Source organism: Monodon monoceros, unplaced genomic scaffold, assembly GCF_005190385.1.
Source record: "Monodon monoceros isolate NGI ecotype Baffin Bay Population unplaced genomic scaffold, NGI_Narwhal_1 Super_Scaffold_4, whole genome shotgun sequence".
Taxonomy (NCBI): Eukaryota; Metazoa; Chordata; class Mammalia; order Artiodactyla; family Monodontidae; genus Monodon; species Monodon monoceros.
Genome location: NW_021703781.1, coordinates 35,867,909 through 35,889,808, shown reverse-complemented (window position 1 = coordinate 35,889,808; position 21,900 = coordinate 35,867,909). Strand labels below are relative to the sequence as shown.

At 39.1% G+C, this 21,900-nt stretch overlaps 1 protein-coding gene across 12 annotated transcripts in view; it reads right to left on the bottom strand.

The window, feature by feature from the left end:
- Nucleotides 1-21,900, bottom strand: part of WDFY4 (WDFY family member 4) — a 278,318-nt gene that overhangs the window by 210,426 nt on the left and 45,992 nt on the right. For all 12 annotated transcript variants that reach the window (XR_003797097.1, XR_003797100.1, XR_003797098.1 and 9 more), the window contains one exon: nucleotides 19,092-19,672. Coding sequence is in view for 7 of the 12 variants with exons in the window: in XM_029245825.1 (XP_029101658.1) it covers nucleotides 19,092-19,672 (581 nt within the window). In the remaining 5 variants the exon portion in view is untranslated. The remainder of the gene's footprint in view (nucleotides 1-19,091; nucleotides 19,673-21,900) is intronic.

Sequence of the window (21,900 nt, the reverse complement as noted above, 5' to 3'; positions counted from 1 at the left end):
CAGAGATGAACAATACAATAACTGAAATGAAAAATACACTAGAAGGAATCAGTAGCAGAATAACTGAGACAGAAGAACGCATAAGTGACCTGGATGACAGAATTGTGGAATTCACTGCCACAGAGCAGAGTAAAGAAAAAAAAAGTGAAAAGAAATGAAGACAGCCTAAGAGACCTCTGGGACAACATTAAACACAACAACATTTGCATTATAGGGGTCCCAGGAGGAGAAGAGAGAGAGAAAGGACCCAGGGAAATTTTTGAATAGTTGAAAACTTCCCTAACGTAGGAAAAGAAATAGCCACCCAAGTCCAGGAATCACAGAGAGTCCCAGGCAGGATAAACCCAAGGAGAAACACCCCAAGAAACATAGTAATCAAATTGACAAAAATTAAACAGAAAGAAAATTATTAAAAGCAACAAGGCAAAAATGACAAATAACATACAAGGGAACTCCCATAAGGTTAACAGCTGATTTCTCAGCAGAAACTCTACAAGCCAGAAGGGAGTGGCATGATATATTTAAAGTGATGAAAGGGAAGAACCTACAATCAAAATTACTCTACCCGCAAGGATCTCTTTCAGATTCAATGGATAAATCAAAAACATTACAGAAAAAAAAAAAAAAAAAGCTAAGAGAATTCAGAACTACCAAACCAGCTCTACAACAAATGCTAAAGGAATTTCTCTATGTGGGAAGTACAAGAGAAGTAAAGGACCTACAAAAACAAACCCATAACAATTAAGAAAATGGTAACAGGAACATACATATCGATAATTACCTTAAATGTGAATGGGTTAAATGCTCCAACCAAAAGACACAGGCTCACTGAATGGATACAAAAACAAGACCCATATATATACACATGTTGTTTAGAAGAGACCCACTTCAGACCTAGGAACACATACACACTGAAAGTGAGGGGATGGAAAAAGATATTCCATGAAAATGGAAATCAAAAGAAAGCTGGAGTAGCAATACTCATATCAGATAAAATAGGCTTTAAAATAAAGAATGTTACAAGAGTCAAGGAAGGACACTACATAATGATCAAGGGATCAATCCAAGAAGAAGACATAACACTTATATATGCACCCAACACAGGAGCACCTCAATACATAAGGCAAACGCTAACAGCTATAAAAGAGGAAATGGACAGTAACACAATAAGAGCGGGGGACTTTAACACCTCACTTACACCAATGGACAGATCATCCAGACAGAAAATTAATGAGGAAACACAAGCTTTAAATGACACAATAGACCAGATAGACTTAATTGATATTTATAGGACATTCCATCCAAAAACAGCAGATTACACTTTCTTCTCAAGTGCGCACAGAACATTCTCCAGGACAGATCACATCTTAGGTCACAAATCAAGCCTTGGTAAATTTAAGAAAATTGAAATCATAGCAAGCTTCTTTTCTGACCACAACGCTATGAGATTAGAAATAAATTACAGGGAAAAAATGTAAAAACCACAAACACATGGAGGCTAAACAATACGTTACTAAATAACCAAGAGATCACTGAAGAAATCAAAAATACCTAGAGACAAATGACAATGAAAACACAATGATCCAAAACCTATGGGATGCATTAAAAGCAGTTCTAAGAGGGAAGTTTATAGCAATACAATCCTACCTCAAGAAACAAGAAAAATCTCAAATAAACAATCTAACCTTACACCTGAAGGAAATAGAGAAAGAAGAAGAAACAAAACCCAAAGTTAGTAGAAGGAAAGAAATCATAAAGGTCAGAGCAGAAATAAATGAAATAGAAACAAAGAAAACAAGAGCAAAGATTAATAAAAGTAAAAGCTAGTTCTTTGAGAAGATAAACAAAACTGATAAACCTTTAGCCAGACTCATCAAGAAAAAGAGGGAGAGGACTCAAATCAATAAAATTAGATATGAAAAAGGAAAAGTTACAACAGACACCACAAAAATATAAAGCATCATTAAGAGACTACTGCAAGCAACTCTATGCCAATAAAATAGACAACCTGGAATAAATGGACAAATTCTTAGAAAGGTATAACCTTCCAAGACTGAACCAGGAAGAAATAGGAAATATGAACAGACCAATTACAAGTAATGAAATTGAAACTGTGATTAAAAATCTCTCAACAAACAAAAGCCCAGCACCAGGTGGCTTTGAATTCTATCAAACATTTAGAGAAGAGCTAACACCCAACCTTCTCAAACTCATCCAAAAAATTGCAGAGGAAGGAACACTCCCAAGCTCATTCTATGAGGCCACCATCACTCTGATACCAAAACCAGACAAAGATACTACAAAAAAAGAAAATTACAGACCAGTATCACTGATGAATATAGTGGCAAAAACCCTCAACAAAATACTAGCAAACAGAATCCAACAGCACATTAAAAGGGTCATACAGTATGATCAAGTGGGATTTATCCCAGGGATGCAAGAATTCTTCAATATACGCAAATCAATCAATGTGATACACCATATTAACAAACTGAAGAATAAAAACCATATGATCATCTGAATAGATGCATAAAAAGCTTTTGACAAAATTCAACATCCATTTACGATAAAAAACTCTCCAGAAAGTGGGCATAGAGGGAAACTACCTCAACATAATATAGGCCACATATGACAAACACACAGCAAACATCATTCTCAATGGTGAAAAACTGAAAGCATTTCCTCTAAGATCAGGAACAAGACAAGGATGTCCACTCTCACCACTATTATTCAACATAGTTCTGGAAGTCCTAGCCATGGCAATCAGAGAAGAAAAAGAAATAAAAGGAATCCAAATTGGAAAAGAAGAAGTTAAACTGTCACTGTTTGCAGATGACGTGATACTATACATACAGAATCCTAAAGATGCCACCAGAAAACTATTAGAACTAATCAATGAATTTGGTAAAGCTGCAGGATACAAAATTAATGCACAGACATCTCTTGCATTCCTATATATTACCAATAAAAGATCAGAAAGAGAAATTAAGGAAACAATCCCATTCACCATTGCAACAAAAAGAATAAAATACCTAGGAATAAAGCTACCTAAGGAAATAAAAGACCTGTACTCAGAAAACTGTAAGACACTGATGAAAGAAATCAAAGATGACACAAACAGGTGGAGCAATATACCATGTTCTTGGATTAGAAGAATCAATATTGTCAAAATGACTATATTACCCAAAGCAATCTACAGATTCAATGCAATCCCTATCAAATTACCGATGGCATTTTTTACAGAACTAGAACAAAAAATCTTAAAATTTGTACGGAGACAAAAAAGACCCTGAATAGCCAAAGCAATCTTGAGGGAAAAAACTGGAGCTGGAGAAATCAGGCTCCCTGACTTCAGACTATACTACAAAGCTACAGTAATCAAGACAATATGGTACTGGTACAAAAACAGAAATACAGATCAATGGAACAGGATAGAAAGCCCAGAGATAAACTCACGCACCTATGGTCAACTAATCTATGACAAAGGAGGCAAGGATATACAATGGAGAAAAAACAGTCTCTTCAATAAGTGGTGCTGGGAAAACTGGACAGCTACATGTAAAATAAGGAAATTAGAACACTCCCTAACACCATACACAATAATAAACTCAAAATGGATTAAAGACCTTAATGTAAGGCCAGACACTATAAAACTCTTAGAGGAAAACATAGGCAGAATACTCTATGACATAAATCACAGCAAGATCCTTTTTGACCCACCTCCTAGAGAAATGGAAATAAAAACAAAAATAAAACAAATGGGACCTAATGAAACTTAAAAGCTTTTGCACAGCAAAGGAAACCACAAACCAGATGAAAAGACAACCCTCAGAATGGGAGAAAATATTTGCAAACAAAGCAACTGACAAAGGATTAATCTCCAAAATATACAAGCAGCTCATACAGCTCAATATCAAAAAAACAAACAACCCAATCAAAAAATGGGCAGAAGGCCTAAATAGACATTTCTCCAAAGAAGATATACAGATTGCCAACAAACACATGAAAGGATGCTCAACATCACTCATCATTAGAGAAATGCAAATCAAAACTGCAATGAGGTATCACCTCATACCAGTCAAAATGGCCATCATCAAAAAATCTACAAACAACAAATGCTGGAGAGGGTGTGGAGAAAAAGGAACCCTTTTGTACTGCTGGTGGGAATGTAAATTGATACAGCCACTATGGAGAACAGTATGGAGGTTCCTTAAAAAACTAAAAATAGAATTACCATATGACCCAGCAATCCCACTAATGGGCACATACCCAGAGAAGACCATAATTCAAAAAGACACATGCACCCCAATGTTCACTGCAGCACTATTTACAATAGCCAGGTCATGGAAGCAACCTAAATAAATGCCCATCAACAGACGGATGGATAAAGAAGATACAGTACATATATACAATGGAATATTCTCAGCCATAAAAAGGAATGAAATTGGGTCCTTTGTAAAGACGTGGATGGACCTAGAGACTGTCATACAGAGTGAAGTAAGTCAGAAGAGAAAAACAAATATCGTATATTAACGCATATATGTGGAATCTCGAAAAATGGTACAGATGAACTGGTCTGCAAGGCAGAAATAGAGACACAGATGTAGAGAACAAACTTATGGACACCAAGGAGGGAAAGTGGTGGCGGGGGGGTGGGGGGTGGGATGAATTGAGACATTGGGATTGACATATATACACTAATATGTATAAAATAGATAATAAGAACCCCTTGTTTAAAAATAAAATAAAGTTCAAGAAAAAAGAAGAAAAAGATATTTCAGATATGGAAAACACAATTTAAAAAATTAAGGGCTAAAAAAACAAAACGAAAATCAGCCAATGTAACCCATCATATTATTAAACTAAAAAAAGAAGGAAAAAAACATGATCATATGCAGATAAAGCATTTTAAAAATTCCACATCTGCTCATGATAAAAAACTCTCAGGAAAATAGACACAGAAGTAATCATCCATAACCTGATAATGGACATCTACCAAAAAAAACCCCATAGCTAATATAATATTTGATGGCGAAAGAGTGAAGAGTTTTTCTTCAAGATCAAAACAAGGCAAGGATGTCCCCTCTCACCATTCCTATTCAACATCACGCTGGAACAACAGACTGGAAAGGAATGTATAAAACTGTCACTATTCACAGACAACATGACTGTCTACATAGAAATCCCAAGCAATCTATTAAAAAAAAAAACAACCTCCTAGAACTAACACGTGAATTAGCATGATCTCTGGATACACAGTTACATATAGAAATTAATCATATTCCTATATGCTAGAAGTAAACAATTGGGAAATGAAACATTTAAAATACCTTTTAAGATAGTGCTCCAGAAAAGATTAAACACATAAGTATAAATCTAATAAAAAATGTGCTGGCTCTGTACGTTGAATACTATAGACCTTGATTTTTTTTAAAAAATCATACATCTACTGAATATACAAATGGAAAAACATTCTATGTTTATGGATTGGAAGACTCAATAAAGTTAAGGTTTCAATTCTCCCCAAATTCATCTATAGATACAATGCAATTCCAATCAAAATCCCAGCAGGATTTTTTGTAAATATAGGCAAACTTATCATTAAATTTCAAACTGTGAACGACACTTTAAAAGTAAAAAGACAAACCATAGACTGGGAGAAAATATTTGCGTCTGTACAATGGAATACTACTCAGCAATAAAAATGTATGAACTATTGATACAACAAATTGGATGGATTTCAAAGGCCTTATGCTGAGTTGAAAAAGCTAGCCTCAAAAGACTAAACATTTGTACTTGCATTTATATGTTATTCTGACAAAGACAAAACTATAGGTATAGAGCAGTGGTTGCCTGGGTTTAGGAATTGAGAAAGGGTTTCATTATGAAGGGACAACATTCAGGAACTATTTGAGGGGGTGTTTGTCCTGTATCCTCATTGTGGTGATGGTCACATGACTCTGCACGTGAATTAAAACCCAAAGAACTCTGCGCCAAGAAAGGGACTTTTACTGTATGTTAATTGGAAAAATAATAATAAGAAAGAAAGAAAAAGTCACGAGATTAATCCCAAATCACAAACACTTGATTTTCAAACATCCTGCCTCTAGCACTGAATTTCCCACCCACAGTGAGACTGTTCTTGGCACCACCAGCCCTGAAGAATGGCTAAGGTGCCAGGAGTGCTTCTAACATTTGGTGTTAATTTATCCAATTGAACTGAACAAATATTTATTGACCTAAGTATTTTCCTGGCATTTTGGATACATCTATAAACTAAACAAAGTAAAACCCATACCTGATATGTGAGAAGAAGGGTAGAGACAGTAAAGGTAAACATAATAAATAGGTAAATTATAAATAATAAAAATTATTGTTGTTATATAATTTATACTATACTATTATAGTATTGTATGATATATATCATATATTATAACATAGTATATTAATGTAATAGAATAATGAATACACAAATTATATATTATGAAGAAAGGTGATAAATATTACTGCAAAAAAAAAATTAAAGTGGAGAAAGAACCAAGAGCGCTAGGGTGTAAGAAGGAAACAATTTACAATTTTAATTTGGGGGGCAGGGTTGGCTTGTTTGAAAAGGTAACATTTGGGTGGACTTGAAAAAAGGGATGCAGATATCCAGGGGAAAAGCATTTTAAGCAAAGGGAATAGCCAGTGCAAAAGCCCCCAGAGTGGGAGTATGTCTGGCATGTTCAGGGAACAGCAAGGAAGCCTGTATTATTACTCTGATACTAAAGCCACACAAAGAAAAGAAGAGACCAATATCCCTCATCGGTATATATGCAAAAATCCTCGACAAAAAACTAGCAAATCAATTCCAACAGCATATTTAAAGGATTATATACCATGATTAAGATCCCAGGAATGCAAGAGTGGTTCAACATAAAAAAAAACAATCAATGCAATACACCACATTAATAAACAAAGGGAAAAAACCAAACAATCACCTCAACTGATATAGAAAAAAACATTTGACAATATTCAGTACCCTTCCATGATTAAAAAAATTGCTTGAGGGACTTCCCTGGTGGCGCAGTGGTTAAGAATCTGCCTGCCAATGCAGGGAACATGGGTTCGAGCCCTGGTCTGGGAAGATCCCACATGCTGAGGAATAACTAAGCCCATGTACCACTACTACTGAGCCTGCGCTCTAGAGCCTGCAAGCCACAACTACTGGGCCTGAGAGCCACAAGTACTGAAGCCTGCGCACCTAGAGCCCATGCTCTGCAACATGAGAAGCCACCGCAATGAGAAGCCCACGCACCGCAGTGAAGAGTAGCCCCTGCTCGCCACAACTAGAGAAAGCCCGTGAGCAGCAATGAAGAGCCAACACAGCCAAAAATAAATACATTAATTAATTAATTTTTAAAAAATGCTTGACCCGCTGCCCTCTCCACCTTCTCCAGACCCACACTGTGGATTGGCTGGCCTAGAAGGATGACATCCTTCCCAGGTAGCAGGATCTGGTAAATACCAGAGAAGGTCTGCATGATTAATCACAACCACAGCTGCCCTTTATTGAGCTCCACTGTAGAGAGTGTGTGTGCGCACATGTGTGCGTGTGTGTATGCTGTGTGTGTGGGGTGTGTGTGTGTCACACGTGCTGTGAAGGAGGTGGTGTGTGTGTTACGGTTCACAGAGATTAAATATTCTGTATCTTGGGAATCTCATTATATATTTTGGGATTTATATAATATATATCTTCTATTTTGTGAAAAATGTTACTTAATCGTAGTTACATAGATTACCTAATGCTTGTGAAAGCGAAGCACAGCATCTGGCACACAAGTGCTCAGTAAACGGCAGCTGTGACCATTATCTAACTAACTAACACCATTATCATCTCCAGTCCTCACCTCACAACACCCCTCAATGTGGATACTCTTATCCCCACATTTGAATTGGGAAATCAAAGCTCAGTAAGATAAAGTAAAAGGTACAAGGAACACTAAGGTGTAGAGCACATAGGCCTGAGTCTAAGGCCCACAGCCTCTGTCTTCCTTCTGGAGACCACAGCCCACTGTGTATGGATAGGTCTAAGCCAAGTTGCTTGCCCAAGGGGATGCCAAGTGTCAATGGTGGGCATGGATGAGCACCCTGTCCACCATGCCCAGCCCACTGCCTTGTCCTTTACCCCACAGACTCTCTCAGGAGAGGCTGGGGTTTCACTTCCCCTTTTCTAACCATTAGGGAATGTCAAGGGTGATGTACTTCTTTTAAAGACCAAAAAATTGCTCTATTTATGAAATCTGATTCTTGTACATTTAAAAATTCCTCATTGTGAAACCAGGATGACATTTGACACAGGAGTTATCTGTAAAGAATCAGGCCTGATGCCATCTACAAGTTAGAGCCCAAACCTTAAACGTCAGTCTATTGTGGCAGAACAAGCAAGTCATCACTATTACTGTGGAAGCATCCAGAAAAAAGCAGGACAAATACACACACACACACACACACACACACACACACACACACTCAGAAGCACACACAGAGGCTTTGGAGGTAGACCTGAGTTCAAAGTCTTGCTGCATCACTTACTAGGTGTTAACTTTCAACCATGTTTCTTATCCTTTCTCAGCCTCCATTTCTTTATTGGTAAAATGCTAAAATTTGAGAGGGAATTAAATGAAAATAAGTCATTGGTGCTCAGTCCCAAGAGACATTCAACAAATGACTATTGCTTTTCATCACCTAATACCACTTACTAAATGTTTTTGATGCTGACAAATACTTCCCTGCCCTCTAAAAGCTGGTAGGATAAGTAGAACAAGGTTCAGCACTGAGATCCTTAGTTAAGCTGCATGCTGTCCAGATGGCCAAGACAAAGGCCTCCTCAGAGAACCCTCTGCCCCTGGAATAGAGAGATCAGGGGACCTCAGAAAGAGAATTCTCCCAAGACAAAGCAAGAAGAGAAGGGCCTGGAATCTGACCAAGGCCTAGCTACAAAGGGCAGCTGCAGCCTCACTGAGGCATTGCTGTGTCTGCAGAAAGGCAGGATGGCCAGAATAAGGATGGGCTGCATGGAGTCTGGGAAAAGGAAAATCTCGGAGCAAGACTCACAATTAAAAATCATCAACCACACAAAGAAACAAGGAAACTTCAGTTTAAAATACACATTAAAAAAAATAGCTCTTTACTGTTTACAGGAAAAATACCTAAAGCGTGATGACACAGAAAGCTTAAAGAATAAAAAATAATTCAGGCACATACTAACCAAAAGAACACTGGTGGAGCCTTATTATTATTAGGTAAAGTTGTTATGTCCTAATGGAGATTAAGATGGTCATCATATAATGATAAAAACTTTGATATCTCTAGATGATGGAAAAATTATAAATGTGTGTGATTCTAATAGCCTCAGATATATGTAAGGCAAAAGTTAACAGATATTGGGACTTCCCTGGTGCTGCAGTGGTTAAGAATCCGCCTGCCAATGCAGGGGACATGGATTCAATCCCTGCTCCGGGAAGATCCCACATGCTGCAGAGCAACTAAGCCCATGCACCCCAACTACTGAGCCTGTGCTCTAGAGCCTGCAAGCCACAACTAATGAGCCCATGCACCACAACTACTGAAGTCTGCACGCCTAGAGCCCATGCTCCACAATAAGAGAAGCCACCGCAATGAGAAGCCTGCGCAATGCAATGAAGAGTAGCCCCTGCTCTCCGCAACTAGAGAAAGCCGAGGCACAGCAATGAAGACCCAACGCAGCCAAAAATAAATAAATAAATAAATTTATTTATTTTTAAAAAAATAACAGATATTGACAAAGCTACCATTATAATGAAAGATATTTAACATATCTTAATAGCTGATATGCCAACAATCTTAAAATTTGAACAACTGACAAATTTCATCCAGAGGACATAAATAGAGCATTGAACCTAACAATTGGAAAATGTGCATTATTTTCAAGCACCCAGGAATATTTATGAAAATTTACCACATTGGGGACACAAAGTCAAGCTCAACTAATTTCAAAGGATTAGCATCATACAGTCCACTTTGTTTCAAGATGACAAAGTTAGAAGTCAATAACAAAAAGATGATCAAAAATACTCTAACTTTGGAAATTTATAATTCAAATAAGATTCAAGAGTAAACCTGTAAGTCATAAGGGAAATTAGAAAATATTTAGCAGTAAATTATATTGAAAATTTGATATAATAAAACTTGTGTGATGGAACTAAAGTAATAGTTACAAGGAAATTTATATTTAAAAAGAGGACTTAAAATTGGTCTCGTAACAATTAAATTAAGAAAAAGAATACTAGAATAAACCCAAAGAAAGTGGAAGGAAATAATAAGAACAAAAAAAGAAACAGAAAATCGATGTATGAGACAGGAAAAGCTGAATGCTGGTTCACAGACACATTCATAAATTAACCTCTGCTAAGAACGCTGGGGTGCTGCAGGCAAAAGAGAAAGAATACACAAATGATAGTGTTAGGAATAAAAAGTTAAAAGGATATTGTGAATGGCCTTATGCCAATAAATTAAAACAGGTGAAATGAGAACAATAAACTTGAAAAATAACTTACTATGAATCATGCAAGAATAAACTGAAATTTATTCTCACAAAAATATATCTTTGCAGAGGTGACATCAACACCATTATGGTGTGAAAAGCTCCCTTTGTCTCTCCCCTTCAGTCTACAACTAGTGAAACATTCCTAACTCCAGAAAGCTTCCTCTGCCCAACACAGCAGTATGCTGGAGAGATCCAGACATCTGTACATCTGAAGGTGGGTGAATTGGGACACACAGAGGAGGCAGAACCAGGGACTAGCAGCAGAGGCAGTGCTGGGATCCTGGCCCCTGGCCACAGCGGCTGAGTCTGCAGCCCCAGCGAACCTGGTAGCAGCAACAGAGGTGGCACATGAGACCTAGGCCTCCCAGCCACAATGGCACCCATAGCCACAGGGAGCCGGACAGCAGCGGTGGCAGGACCCATGACCCTGGTCCCTCCAGCCAAAGCAGCACCCGCAACTCCAGCCTCCCCCACTCCTACCAATGACAGCAGCACCCACCAACCCAACAACCCTGGAGGCGGCAAAGGTGCCCATGACTCTGGCTTCTCCCCTTCCCCACTGTGGCAGCAGTGTCCGTGACCCAGGTGTCCCCAGACATGGTAGAGGTGCCTGCCATCCCAGTGTCCCAGGCGGCAATACCAGTGACAGTAGCAACACTGGCAGCAGCAAGGCACAAGCAGTGGCAATGAGGACACCAGAGACACCTCTGGCAGAGGTGCTGGAGGGTGGAAAATGCTGGTTCTCAAATATAGCCGGAGGCCACTCAAGAGAAACAAAAACTTGGGCTATAGCACCACCTACTGAAAAACAAAAAGAAAGGCCTTTAATTAAGAACTCGAACTGTTAAAAAACTTTATCTAAATAAGAAAGGAGTTTGCTCCTTCAAATGCACCGGCAGAGGAACAAAACTCATCAAGGACCATGAAAACACAGTATCACAAAAAGAAAATAACAATTCTGTAAAACTTAAAGTCACAGAAGATTGTGATCTAACTGATAGAGAATTCAAAATAGCTGTCATGAATAAATTCAATTAGCTACAAGAAGATTCAGAAAAGCAGTTCAATGAGCTAAAGAGTAAAATTAATAAACAGAGGAATACTTTACCAAAGAGACTGAAACTCCAAAAAAGAACTAAATGGAAATTCTGGAGCTGGAGAACTCAATAAATGAGATAAAGAATGGATTAGAAAGCACTGGAAATAGAGCAGACCATATGGAAGAGAGAATGAGTGAGCTTGAAGTTAGAAATCTAGAAATGATTCAGGTAGAAGAAGAGAGAGAAATAAGATTTTTTAATAAAGAAACTCTACAAGAACTATCCAACTTGATTAGAAAAGGCAACATAAGGATAACGGGTATCCCAGAAGGAGAAGAGATCTTATTTAAAGAAACAACAGCTGAGAACTTTCCAAACCTGGGAAGAAACTGGATATACAAGTCCACAAAACTAACAGAACACCCAATTATCTCAACACAAAAAGATCTTCTCCAAGACACATTATATTAAAACTGTCAAAAGTCAATGATAAAGAATTTTAAAGACAATCAGACAAAAAAAAAAAAAAAAGACAGTAACCTACAAGTTACCCTATTAGGCTATCAGCAGATTCCTCAGCAGAAACTCTATAGACCAGGAGAGAGTGGAATGACATACTCAAAATATTGAAAGATAAAAACTGTCAACCAAGAACGCTCTACCCAGCAAAGTTATCCTTCAGATATGAAGAAGAAATAAAGTCTTTGCCAGACAAACAAAAGCTGAGGGAGTGCAGCACTACTAGACCTGCCTTACAAGAAATGTTGAAAGGAGCTCTTCTACCTGAAACAAAACGGCGAAAGTACAAAAAACTTTGCGTAGGTAATAAACAGACAGAATCAGAAAATTGTAACTCTTCACCAGAGTTAGTTGTTAAACAATTATAGCATAAAGGTTAAAGGGGGGGGGAAGCATTAAAAGCAACTATAGCTACTTCAATTTGGTAATAAACTCACAACATAAAAAGGGATAATTTGTGGCAACAAACATAAAAGGGGAAGAAGACAAGGACAAAATCTGTATAGGCAAATGAAGATGAGACGCTTTCAGCAGAAAAAGAACTACGTAATCTATGAGACAGTTTATACAAACCTCATGGTAACCACAAAACTAAAATCTAGAGCAGAGAAATGAAACATAAAAAAGAGGAAACTTAGAAAAATATCATATAAAACCACCAAATTAAAATGACAGAAAACCAAGGAAAAAGAAACAATGAAAATACAGAGCAACCAGAAAACAAAAGATTAAATGGCAGTACTGAGTCTTCATATATCAATAATCACCCTAAATGTAAATGGACTGAATTCACCAATCAAAAGACACAGAGTGGCTGAACAGATTAAAAAACAAGACCCAACTATATGCTGTCTCCAGGAGACTCATCTCAGCTCTAAAGACTATTATAGGCTCGAAGTAAAGATATGGAAAATGATACTCTAAGCAAATAGCAGCCAAAAAAAAAAACCCAAAAAACAGGTGCAGCCATACTCATATCAGACAAAATAGACTTCAAGCCAAAAAAGATTACAAGAGACAAAGATGGACATTATATAAAGGGGATAATCCATCAGGCAGACATAACAACTATTAATGTATTTGCACCTAATGTAGGAGCACCAAAATATATAAAGCAATTTTAACAAGCCTAAAGGGAGAAATTGACAGCAACACAATAATAGTAGGGGACTTTAATACCCCACTTACATCAATAGATAGATTACTAAGACAGAAATTCAACAAGGAAACACGGGCCTTAAGTGAAACATTAGAGCAGATGGACTTAAATGAATACAGAACATTCCATCCCAAATCAGCAGAATATACATTCTTTTCAGGTGCACATAGAAATTCTCAAGGGTAGACCATATGTTGGGACACAGATCTCAATAAATTTAAGAAGAATGAAATCATATCAAGCATCTTTTCCAATCACACCTGTATGAAACTAGAAATCGACTACAAGAAGAAAGCTGGAAAAACCACAAATATGCGGTATCAAAATCTGTGTGATGCAGTAAAAGCAGTTCTAAGAGGGAAGTTTATAGCAACACAGTCCTACCTCAAGAAATAAGAAAAATCTCAAAAAACCATCTAAACTTACACCTAAATGAACTAGAAAAAGAAAAACAAACAAAGCCCGAAGTCAGTAGAAGGAAGGAAATAATAACAACCATAATGGAAATAAATGAAATAGAGACTAAAAAGACAATAGTATGAAACTAAGACATGCTTCTTAGAAAAGATAAACAAAATTAACAAACTTTTAGCTAGACTCACCAAGATAAAGAGAGAGAAGGCTCAAATAAATAAAATCAGAAACAAAAAAGAAGTTACAACAGATATCACAGAAATACAAAGGATTTTAAGAGAGTACTCTGAACTGCTATACACCAGCAAATTGGACAACCTACAAGAAATGGATAAAATCTTAGAATCACACAACTTTCCAAGACTGATTCATGAAGAAACAGAAAATCTGAATAAACTGATCACTAGTAAGGAGACTGAAACAGTAATAAAAAATATCACAAAAAACAGAAATCCAGGACCAGACAAATTCAGTGGTGAATTCTACCATTCAAAGAAGAATCTCAAACTCTTCCAAAAAATCGAAGACAAGGGAATGCTTCCTAACACACTTTATGAGGCCAGCACTACCCTGATACCAAAACCAGACAAGAACAACACAAAAAAATAAAATTATAGGCCAATGTCTCTGATGAACATACATGCAAAAATTCTCAACAAAATATTAGCAAACCAAATACAACAATACATTAAAAGGATCATACACCATGATCAAGTGGGATTTATTCTAAGGATGCAAGGGTGAGTCAACATTCGCAAATCAATCAATATGATACATCACATAAACAAAAAAAGGATACAAATCATATGAGCATCTCAATAGAGGCAGAAAAAGCATTTGACAAGATTCAACATCCATTTATGATAAAACTCTGAATAAAATGAATAATGGCCATAAATGACATATATGTCAAACCCAGCTAACATCATACTGAACAGTGAAAAACAAAGCTTTTTCTCTTAGATTAGGAACAAGAAAAGGATGCCACTCTCACCACTCTTACTTAACATAGTAGTGGAAGAATTAACATTGTTAAAATGTCCATAACTACCTAAAGCAATCTACAGATTCAATGCAATCCCTATCAAAATCCCAACATTTTTCACAGAAATAGAATTTAAAAGTCCTAAAATTTGTATGGAACCACAGAAGGGCTTGAATAGCCAAAGCAATTCTGAGAAAAAAGAACAAAGCTGGAGGTGTCACACTCCCTAATTTCAAATTATACTACAAAGCTACAGTAATCAAAACATATATAAAGAAGTCAAACAGGGACTTCCCTGTGGCACAGTGGTTAAGAATCCACCTGCCAATGAAGGGGACACAAGTTTGATCCCTGGTCTGGGAAGATCCCACATGCCGCGGAGCAACTAAGCCCATGTGCCACAACTACGGAAGCCTGCGCGCCCAGAGCCCATGCTCCGCAACAAGAGAAGCCACCACAATGAGAAGCCCACACACCGCAACGAGTAGCCCCCACTCACCTCAACTAGAGAAAGCCTGCGTGCAGCAACGAAGACCCAACGCAGCCAAAAATAAATTAATTAATTAAAAAAAAATTCACACAACTCAACAACAAAAATTTTCTAAATGGACAGAGAGCTAAGTAGAAATTCCAGAAATGACATACATATGGCCAACAGGCACATGAAAAGATGTTCAACATTACTAATTATTAGGGAAATGTAAAGCAAAACCACAATAAGATATCACCTCATGCCTGTTAGAATAACTATTATAAAAAAGACAGGCAACAACAAGTACTGGTGAGGGTGCAGAGGAAAGGAACCCTCATACACTGTTGGTGGGAATGTAAATAAAAAGTATGGAGATTCCTCAAAAATTAATAATAGAACTACAATATGATCCAACTATTCCGCTTCTGGGTATTTATCCAAAGGTTATGAAAACACTAATTCAAAAAGATATATGCACCCCTATGTTCATTGCAACATTATTTACAATAGCCAAGATATGGAAACAATCTAAGTGCACATTAACAGATGAATGGATAAGATGTCTCACACACACACACACACACACACACACACACACACACACAGTGGAATACTACTCAGCCATAAAAAATATGAAATCTTGACATTTGCAAAAATATGAATGGACCTTGAGGGTATTATGCTAAGTGAAATAAGTCAGATGGAGAAAGATAAATACAGTATGATTTCACTCATATATGCAATATAAAAAATACAAAATAAATGAACAAACAACAAAACAAAAATAAACACAGATAACAGAGAACCAACAGATTAGTGGTTATCAGAGGGGAAGGAGGGATGGGGGAGGGAAAAACGGGTAAGGAGAATCAACTGTATGGTGATGAATGGAAACAAGATTTTTGGTGGTGAGAACACTATGGTATACACAGAAGTCGAATTATAATGTTGTACACATGAAACTTATATAGTTATAAACCAATGTTACATCAATTTAAAAAATGTGCAAAGACTCTAACAGACATTTGTCCAAAGAAGATACACAAATAACCAATAGGCACATGAAAAGCTTCTCAATATCATTAACCTTCAAGGAAATGCAAAGCAAAACCACAATAAGATACCACATTACCCCCACTAGGAGGGCTATAATCAAAAAGATAATAACAAGTGTTGGCAAGAAGGTATTCAAACTGAAACCCTCACACACTGCTAGTGAGAATGTAAAATGGTGCAGTCACTTTGCATAATGATTTGGTAATTCCTCAAAATGGTAAACGTAGAATTACCATAAGATTTAGCAGTTCCACTCCTAGGTATCTAGCTAAGAGATATGTAAACATGTATCTACACAAAAACTTGTACATGAATGTTCATAGCAGCACTATTCATAATAACCCCAAAGTGAAAACAATCGAAATGTCCATCAGCTGATAAACGTATAATTGTGGTATACACACTGGAAAATTATTTGTCAATAAAAAGAATGAAGTATTGATACATGCTACAACATGGATGAACCTTGAAAACATTATGCTAAAGAATCCAGAAACAAAAAAAAATCACATACTGTATGATTCTATTTATATGATATATCCAGAATAGGTAAGTCCCTAAATACAGAAAGTAAATTAGTGGTTGCCTGGGACTGGAGGTAGGGGCAGGGGAAATGGAAAGTAATGGCTAATGGGTATGGAGTTTCTTTTGGTGTGATAAAAATGTTCTAATCAATTGTGGTAATGATTGTGTATTTCTGTGAATATACAAAAAAATTTATTGTACATTTTAAATGGGTGAATTTTATGGTGTGTGAATTATGTAAAAGTAAAACTGTTTTTTAAAAAGGTAAAAAAACAAAAGAATAAATCTTCTCTCAAGAAAACGTCAGGCTCCTGAGATTTTACTGGCAAGTTCTATCACATAGCTAAGGAACAGAAATAGTAGGACTTCCCTGATGGCACGGTGATCAAGAATCCACCTGCCAATGCAGGGGACACAGGTTCGAGCCTGGTCCGGGAAGATCCCGCATGCCACAGAGCAACTAAGCCCATGTGCCGCAACTACTGAGCCCGCAAGCCACAACCACTGAAGCTCGCATGCCTAGAGCCCGTGCTCCGCAATAAGAGAAGCCACTGCAATGAGAAGCCTGCGCACCACAACGAAGAGTAGCCCCGCTCGCCACAACCAGAGAAAGCAACGAAGACCCAATGCAGCCAATTAATTAATTTTTAAAAGAAAGGAATAGAAATAGTAATCTTTCCATAAACTCTTCCAGAGAATAGAAGAGGGAACACTGCCCAATTTATGAGGGTAACACAAATTTCATAGTGAAAATAGTCAAGAAAGGAGTGTGAAAGGCTGAACTTTCTCAAGAACAAAAATTCTTTTCAAAAATTAGCAAATCAAATCTAGCAATAATTATATCATGAGCAAATTGTGAAGGAATGCAAGGTGAGAAAACTAATTGATTTACCAGATTAACCAGCTGAGGAACAATTGATAGGAACAATCTCATGATTATTATGGTAGCTGGAGAATTGACATCCATCCCCCTCACCACCAAGCCCCGACACGTCTGGCCAAAGGGGGCTCTCTTTGAGAAACACGTGCAATGTCTTTCAGAAGAGTGTCCTGTGGTGTTAAAGGCAAGATGACCTGGAGAGGTGGCAGGCAGGATAGTTTACTGAAATATTTGTGTTTTGTCATTGCTTCTTCAGAGGAATGAAAAAAAGACACCAACTATTTTGTTGCCTTGTTCTTTTGTTTTTCCCCTCTCGCTCCAAGGGAGTGGGGGGTTCTTTGTGCTCCCCTGCTTTAGTGGAATTCTGTGTTACAGGGATGAAAGCAAAAGGTTATCAAAGTATGAGGTCCTTGAGGAGATGAGCCTGCAGAAGTAAGAGAAATTGTCCTTGTTAGGGGAAATGGAAGCAGCAAGAAGAACAGGAAGAGTCCCATGATTGGGAAGGATGCTGTTGTGTCTTACAAGTCAAGGACCACACCCACACCCTGGCAGTGCCCAGGCAGGTGTTGGGGGGAGGGGGGAGATAAGACCTAGGAAGGCAAAGGCTGCCGGGCATACCAGGGAGGCTGGGCCCAGGCATCAAAGCTCCCAGGAGCAGCAAAGATGCCAAAGAAGAAAGTGAGCCTATGGGCAGCAGAGCTCTGCCCTCAGTTTCCAAGATCGGGTAAACTTCCCTGGTTCTCCTGCGACCCGACAGCATCCCCCAGCCCTGTATTGAGTTGGATTGGTTTTCTGCCAGCTCTCAGGGTGGGGGTGGGTGAACGGGGAGAGGGGCTTGAAAACAAAGTTAACTTGATTTAAAGAAAAGACAGTCCTGCTTTCACCAGCAAAGCCCTCTGGGGTCCCTAGGAAAAACAAAATGGAATCTAGGTGATAAAATAAGGTCTCACCTCCTCTCCTGTGCTTAGTCTAGTTTCACTTGCTCATAGGGTACTGCACACAGAGGCCCACACCACGCACCTCAGACCGGAGCTCCTAGTGCGAAACGGCTGCACGGGACACTGCAGCCCGTGGATCGTGCGCAGAAGCGCTGCATACGATATTCAATTCAAGATGGCGGCGGTGAGCTGTGTGCAGAGACGCTGCACTCGGCACTGCGATCTCCGCCCCCTCCCCCTCCACTCTAGATCCCTAAACGGCAGCCCCACCCCTGGCCTGTCAGGAGAGCAAGTGAGTTGGCACCTCTCCATTCTCTGATAAAAGAAGAAAGCTTTCCTTTGCTTCTGAATCCAACTCCGTCTCGTTCTATTTGCTGGAACAACGCCGGGCGGGGACACCTACTCTGAAGAATAAGTAACAACGTGACGGTTCCTCACACCCAGTTTGTACTACGCATGCGCGGGGTGCTTACGTAGGACTCGGGAGACAGAGATACACTGATTACAGATTAGGGAAGCAGGCAGCAAAGCTCTACCTGTCCTCCAGGTCTGGCCACTGCTTGAAGTTTCCCTGGGGGTCACTGCCGGCTTCTCCCTTCTGAGCGTCCACAACCGCCTCCTGCCTCGCCCTCGGGGAGTCCTTCAGGTCCTTGCACAGGTGGAGGGTGCCTCGGGCCATGCTGTCCAGGAAGCTGAGGATCTGGAGGCAGCTCTGTATCTTGGGTGGGAGTGGGCTGGCAGAGGAAAAAGCCGCACTCATCAAATCGGCAAATGGCCTGGCCTTTGTGTCCTCCCAGGAGTGCGGAGGAGCGCCCTCTTCCTCCAGGGCCCCGAAACAGCCCAGCAAGCAGAGGTCCTCTGCCAGCTTCTCAAACAGCCCGGTCCTCCTAAAGAAGTCACCGTTGACGGGGTCCAGGTACAGTGCTGCAGACACAGCACAGAGGGTGTGCAGGACCAGGTCCAGGGTCTGGCTGGGGGACACTGCCCCCCAGGTCTGCAGTGGGGGCTCCCGGAGAGACCCCTCCAGGTCAGAGAGCAGGGACAGCAGCCCATTGAACCCACTGGAGACTCTGAAAGCAGCACGGCCTTTGGGGGTCTCCAGGATCCGGAGCAAAGACTGAAACCAATGAGATACAAGTGAGTGAAATGGAGGAGGCAGATCTTTAACGCTGAGCTCCCCACCCATCCCTGCCAAAGCGTTCCGGGTGCTCTTCTGCGCTCCACTCCGTAGGAACAGCGAGCTACCGATGCGCGCCTTTGAAACACTGGGAGGTCAGTACCATTCCTCTTACTTTTCGTTTTGGGTTGTGCCTCAGTGTTTTCATTCAAATGGCTGCTCTTAAAGGCTATGCTGCTTTATAGGGTTGACTTACAGTCCTGTATCTTGACTTAAATGCATCTCCCTCCACAAAGCTTTCCCTGACCCTTAGCTTGTTCTCATCCCAGGCTGAGTGCTCACACCTCTAAATCCCCAGTCAAAACTCTCACCACACTGTGTTGAAGCTACTTGAAAATTGTCTCAGCCTTCCCCTGCATTGAAGCCCCATGAAATCAGGCTTGCTCACTGCTGTGGAACATAGCACCTACTTAATAAATATTTGCTAAACTTATGGAATGAACCATTTCTTGTATTGCAAAAGGAGACTCAGTGAAATCTATATAAAGCAACTTATTACTATTTACCTCCCTCTCTGTGCAAGCACAGATACTTCTAATAAATGAAAGATAGTCAAACAAATCTACTTAAAACCTGGTGTGAAAATATGAGGAGATTAAGGTGGAGAAGAGAAATCCTAATGGAAGGAAACATGTAGATATAGCATATAATATAGACCGTGTGTGGAGTTTAGGCTATTACAACACACATATGCAATCTACCTTCTACAGATTGCTGAGATTTTTACTGGACAGCCAAACTTTTAATTCCTTCTAAAATCAAATATTTACTAAGCACTTCCAATGTACTATTCATTGAGCCCTGTGCATGATATACACTAGGTATTCAATAAATGTTTCGGAAGGAAAGAAGGACTACATTTAAGAAGTTATCATTCTGTGCTAAAGTTTCACACCTAAAAGTGAAGAATGCATGGATGATCTTAGATAAATATCAAAAGCCTCTAACTTTTGGTATTTAGTTATTTACTATTCATGAAAATAGCATGAGACTGCATCGAAGACCCAGGCTTCTTAGGCATGTTTCCCAGAGAATGGCCAGTCCCTGTAGTTTTGCTCTGGAGGAAGATTTGAATTGTTTTGTCCTTTCAAATGTTTAGTGTTCAGTGACACAAGAAAGAGGATTGTCCGGGCAGGCACAACTTAAAGTCAATTTCAGGATGCTTGAAACAAGTTTCAAAACATAAAAAGAAATTCCCAATTTGAGAGAGAGGGGGTGATGCTGTGTCTTAAATGCATGGTTTAGGGTGACAGTCTATAGCATAATGCATGAAAGTCCATTGACAAAGAGAAAACTGGTGGGTCAGAAAAAAGGAGGGAAGGGATTAGATTTTTAAATTCTCATATAGATAAAGTCAAATAGAAATTCAGTAAAGTTACAGGTAGCTATGAAATATGAAGTCATGCACTTTGCGGGACAAAGGTAATTTTCTACCTCTAGCTCTAAAATGCTGGTAACCCTAACCTAACACTAGAGTTTATCTGAAACAGTATAATGTGTACCCCTAACACCCAAATTCTGTTATCTAATATTATATTCTGCTACACGAAGCCTGAGCTGCTTGGCAGGCAGTCAACCCAAGCTTGGGGTAAGAAAGCACAAAATGAGCCAGGACTAAGTAAATGCATACAGGCAAGGCTCTTTCAAAGACGGAGAGAAATGATGACCAAGGCGCTGCTTAACGTGCTCCCACGGCCCCATCCATGACATTTCAAGAAATTAAAAACAAAGATTGTAGAAACTAGGAGAATCTGTAAAAGGCCAAAGGCCACGATTATGTTCAAAGTGGACAAATTATATAGAGTGATGTAGAAAGATTCATCCTTACCAGTGTGGGTCAGTTGATCTTTTCCCAGTTATAGGAGAAAACAATGCATGACTTATGGTGGTTAATAGATCAAAGACTACCCACCACAGCTCAGGGGGTGACTGTGGGGAAATTGAATTGTCATTTTGTTCTTTAAAAGAAACAGCATCAGGGCCGTGCAGTAACGGGGGATCAAATGAGAGTGGTGGGATAGACTTCAGGGAAATGGGCTTTCCAGACTGCCTGAAAGCTAGAAGCAAAAGTGAAACATTAAGGACCAGGCAGTGACAACTGCTTTCTCCTCCTGGGTGAGGATATGACTCAACTACTTCTGAATTTGGCTCAAAACCCAGGAAAGTTT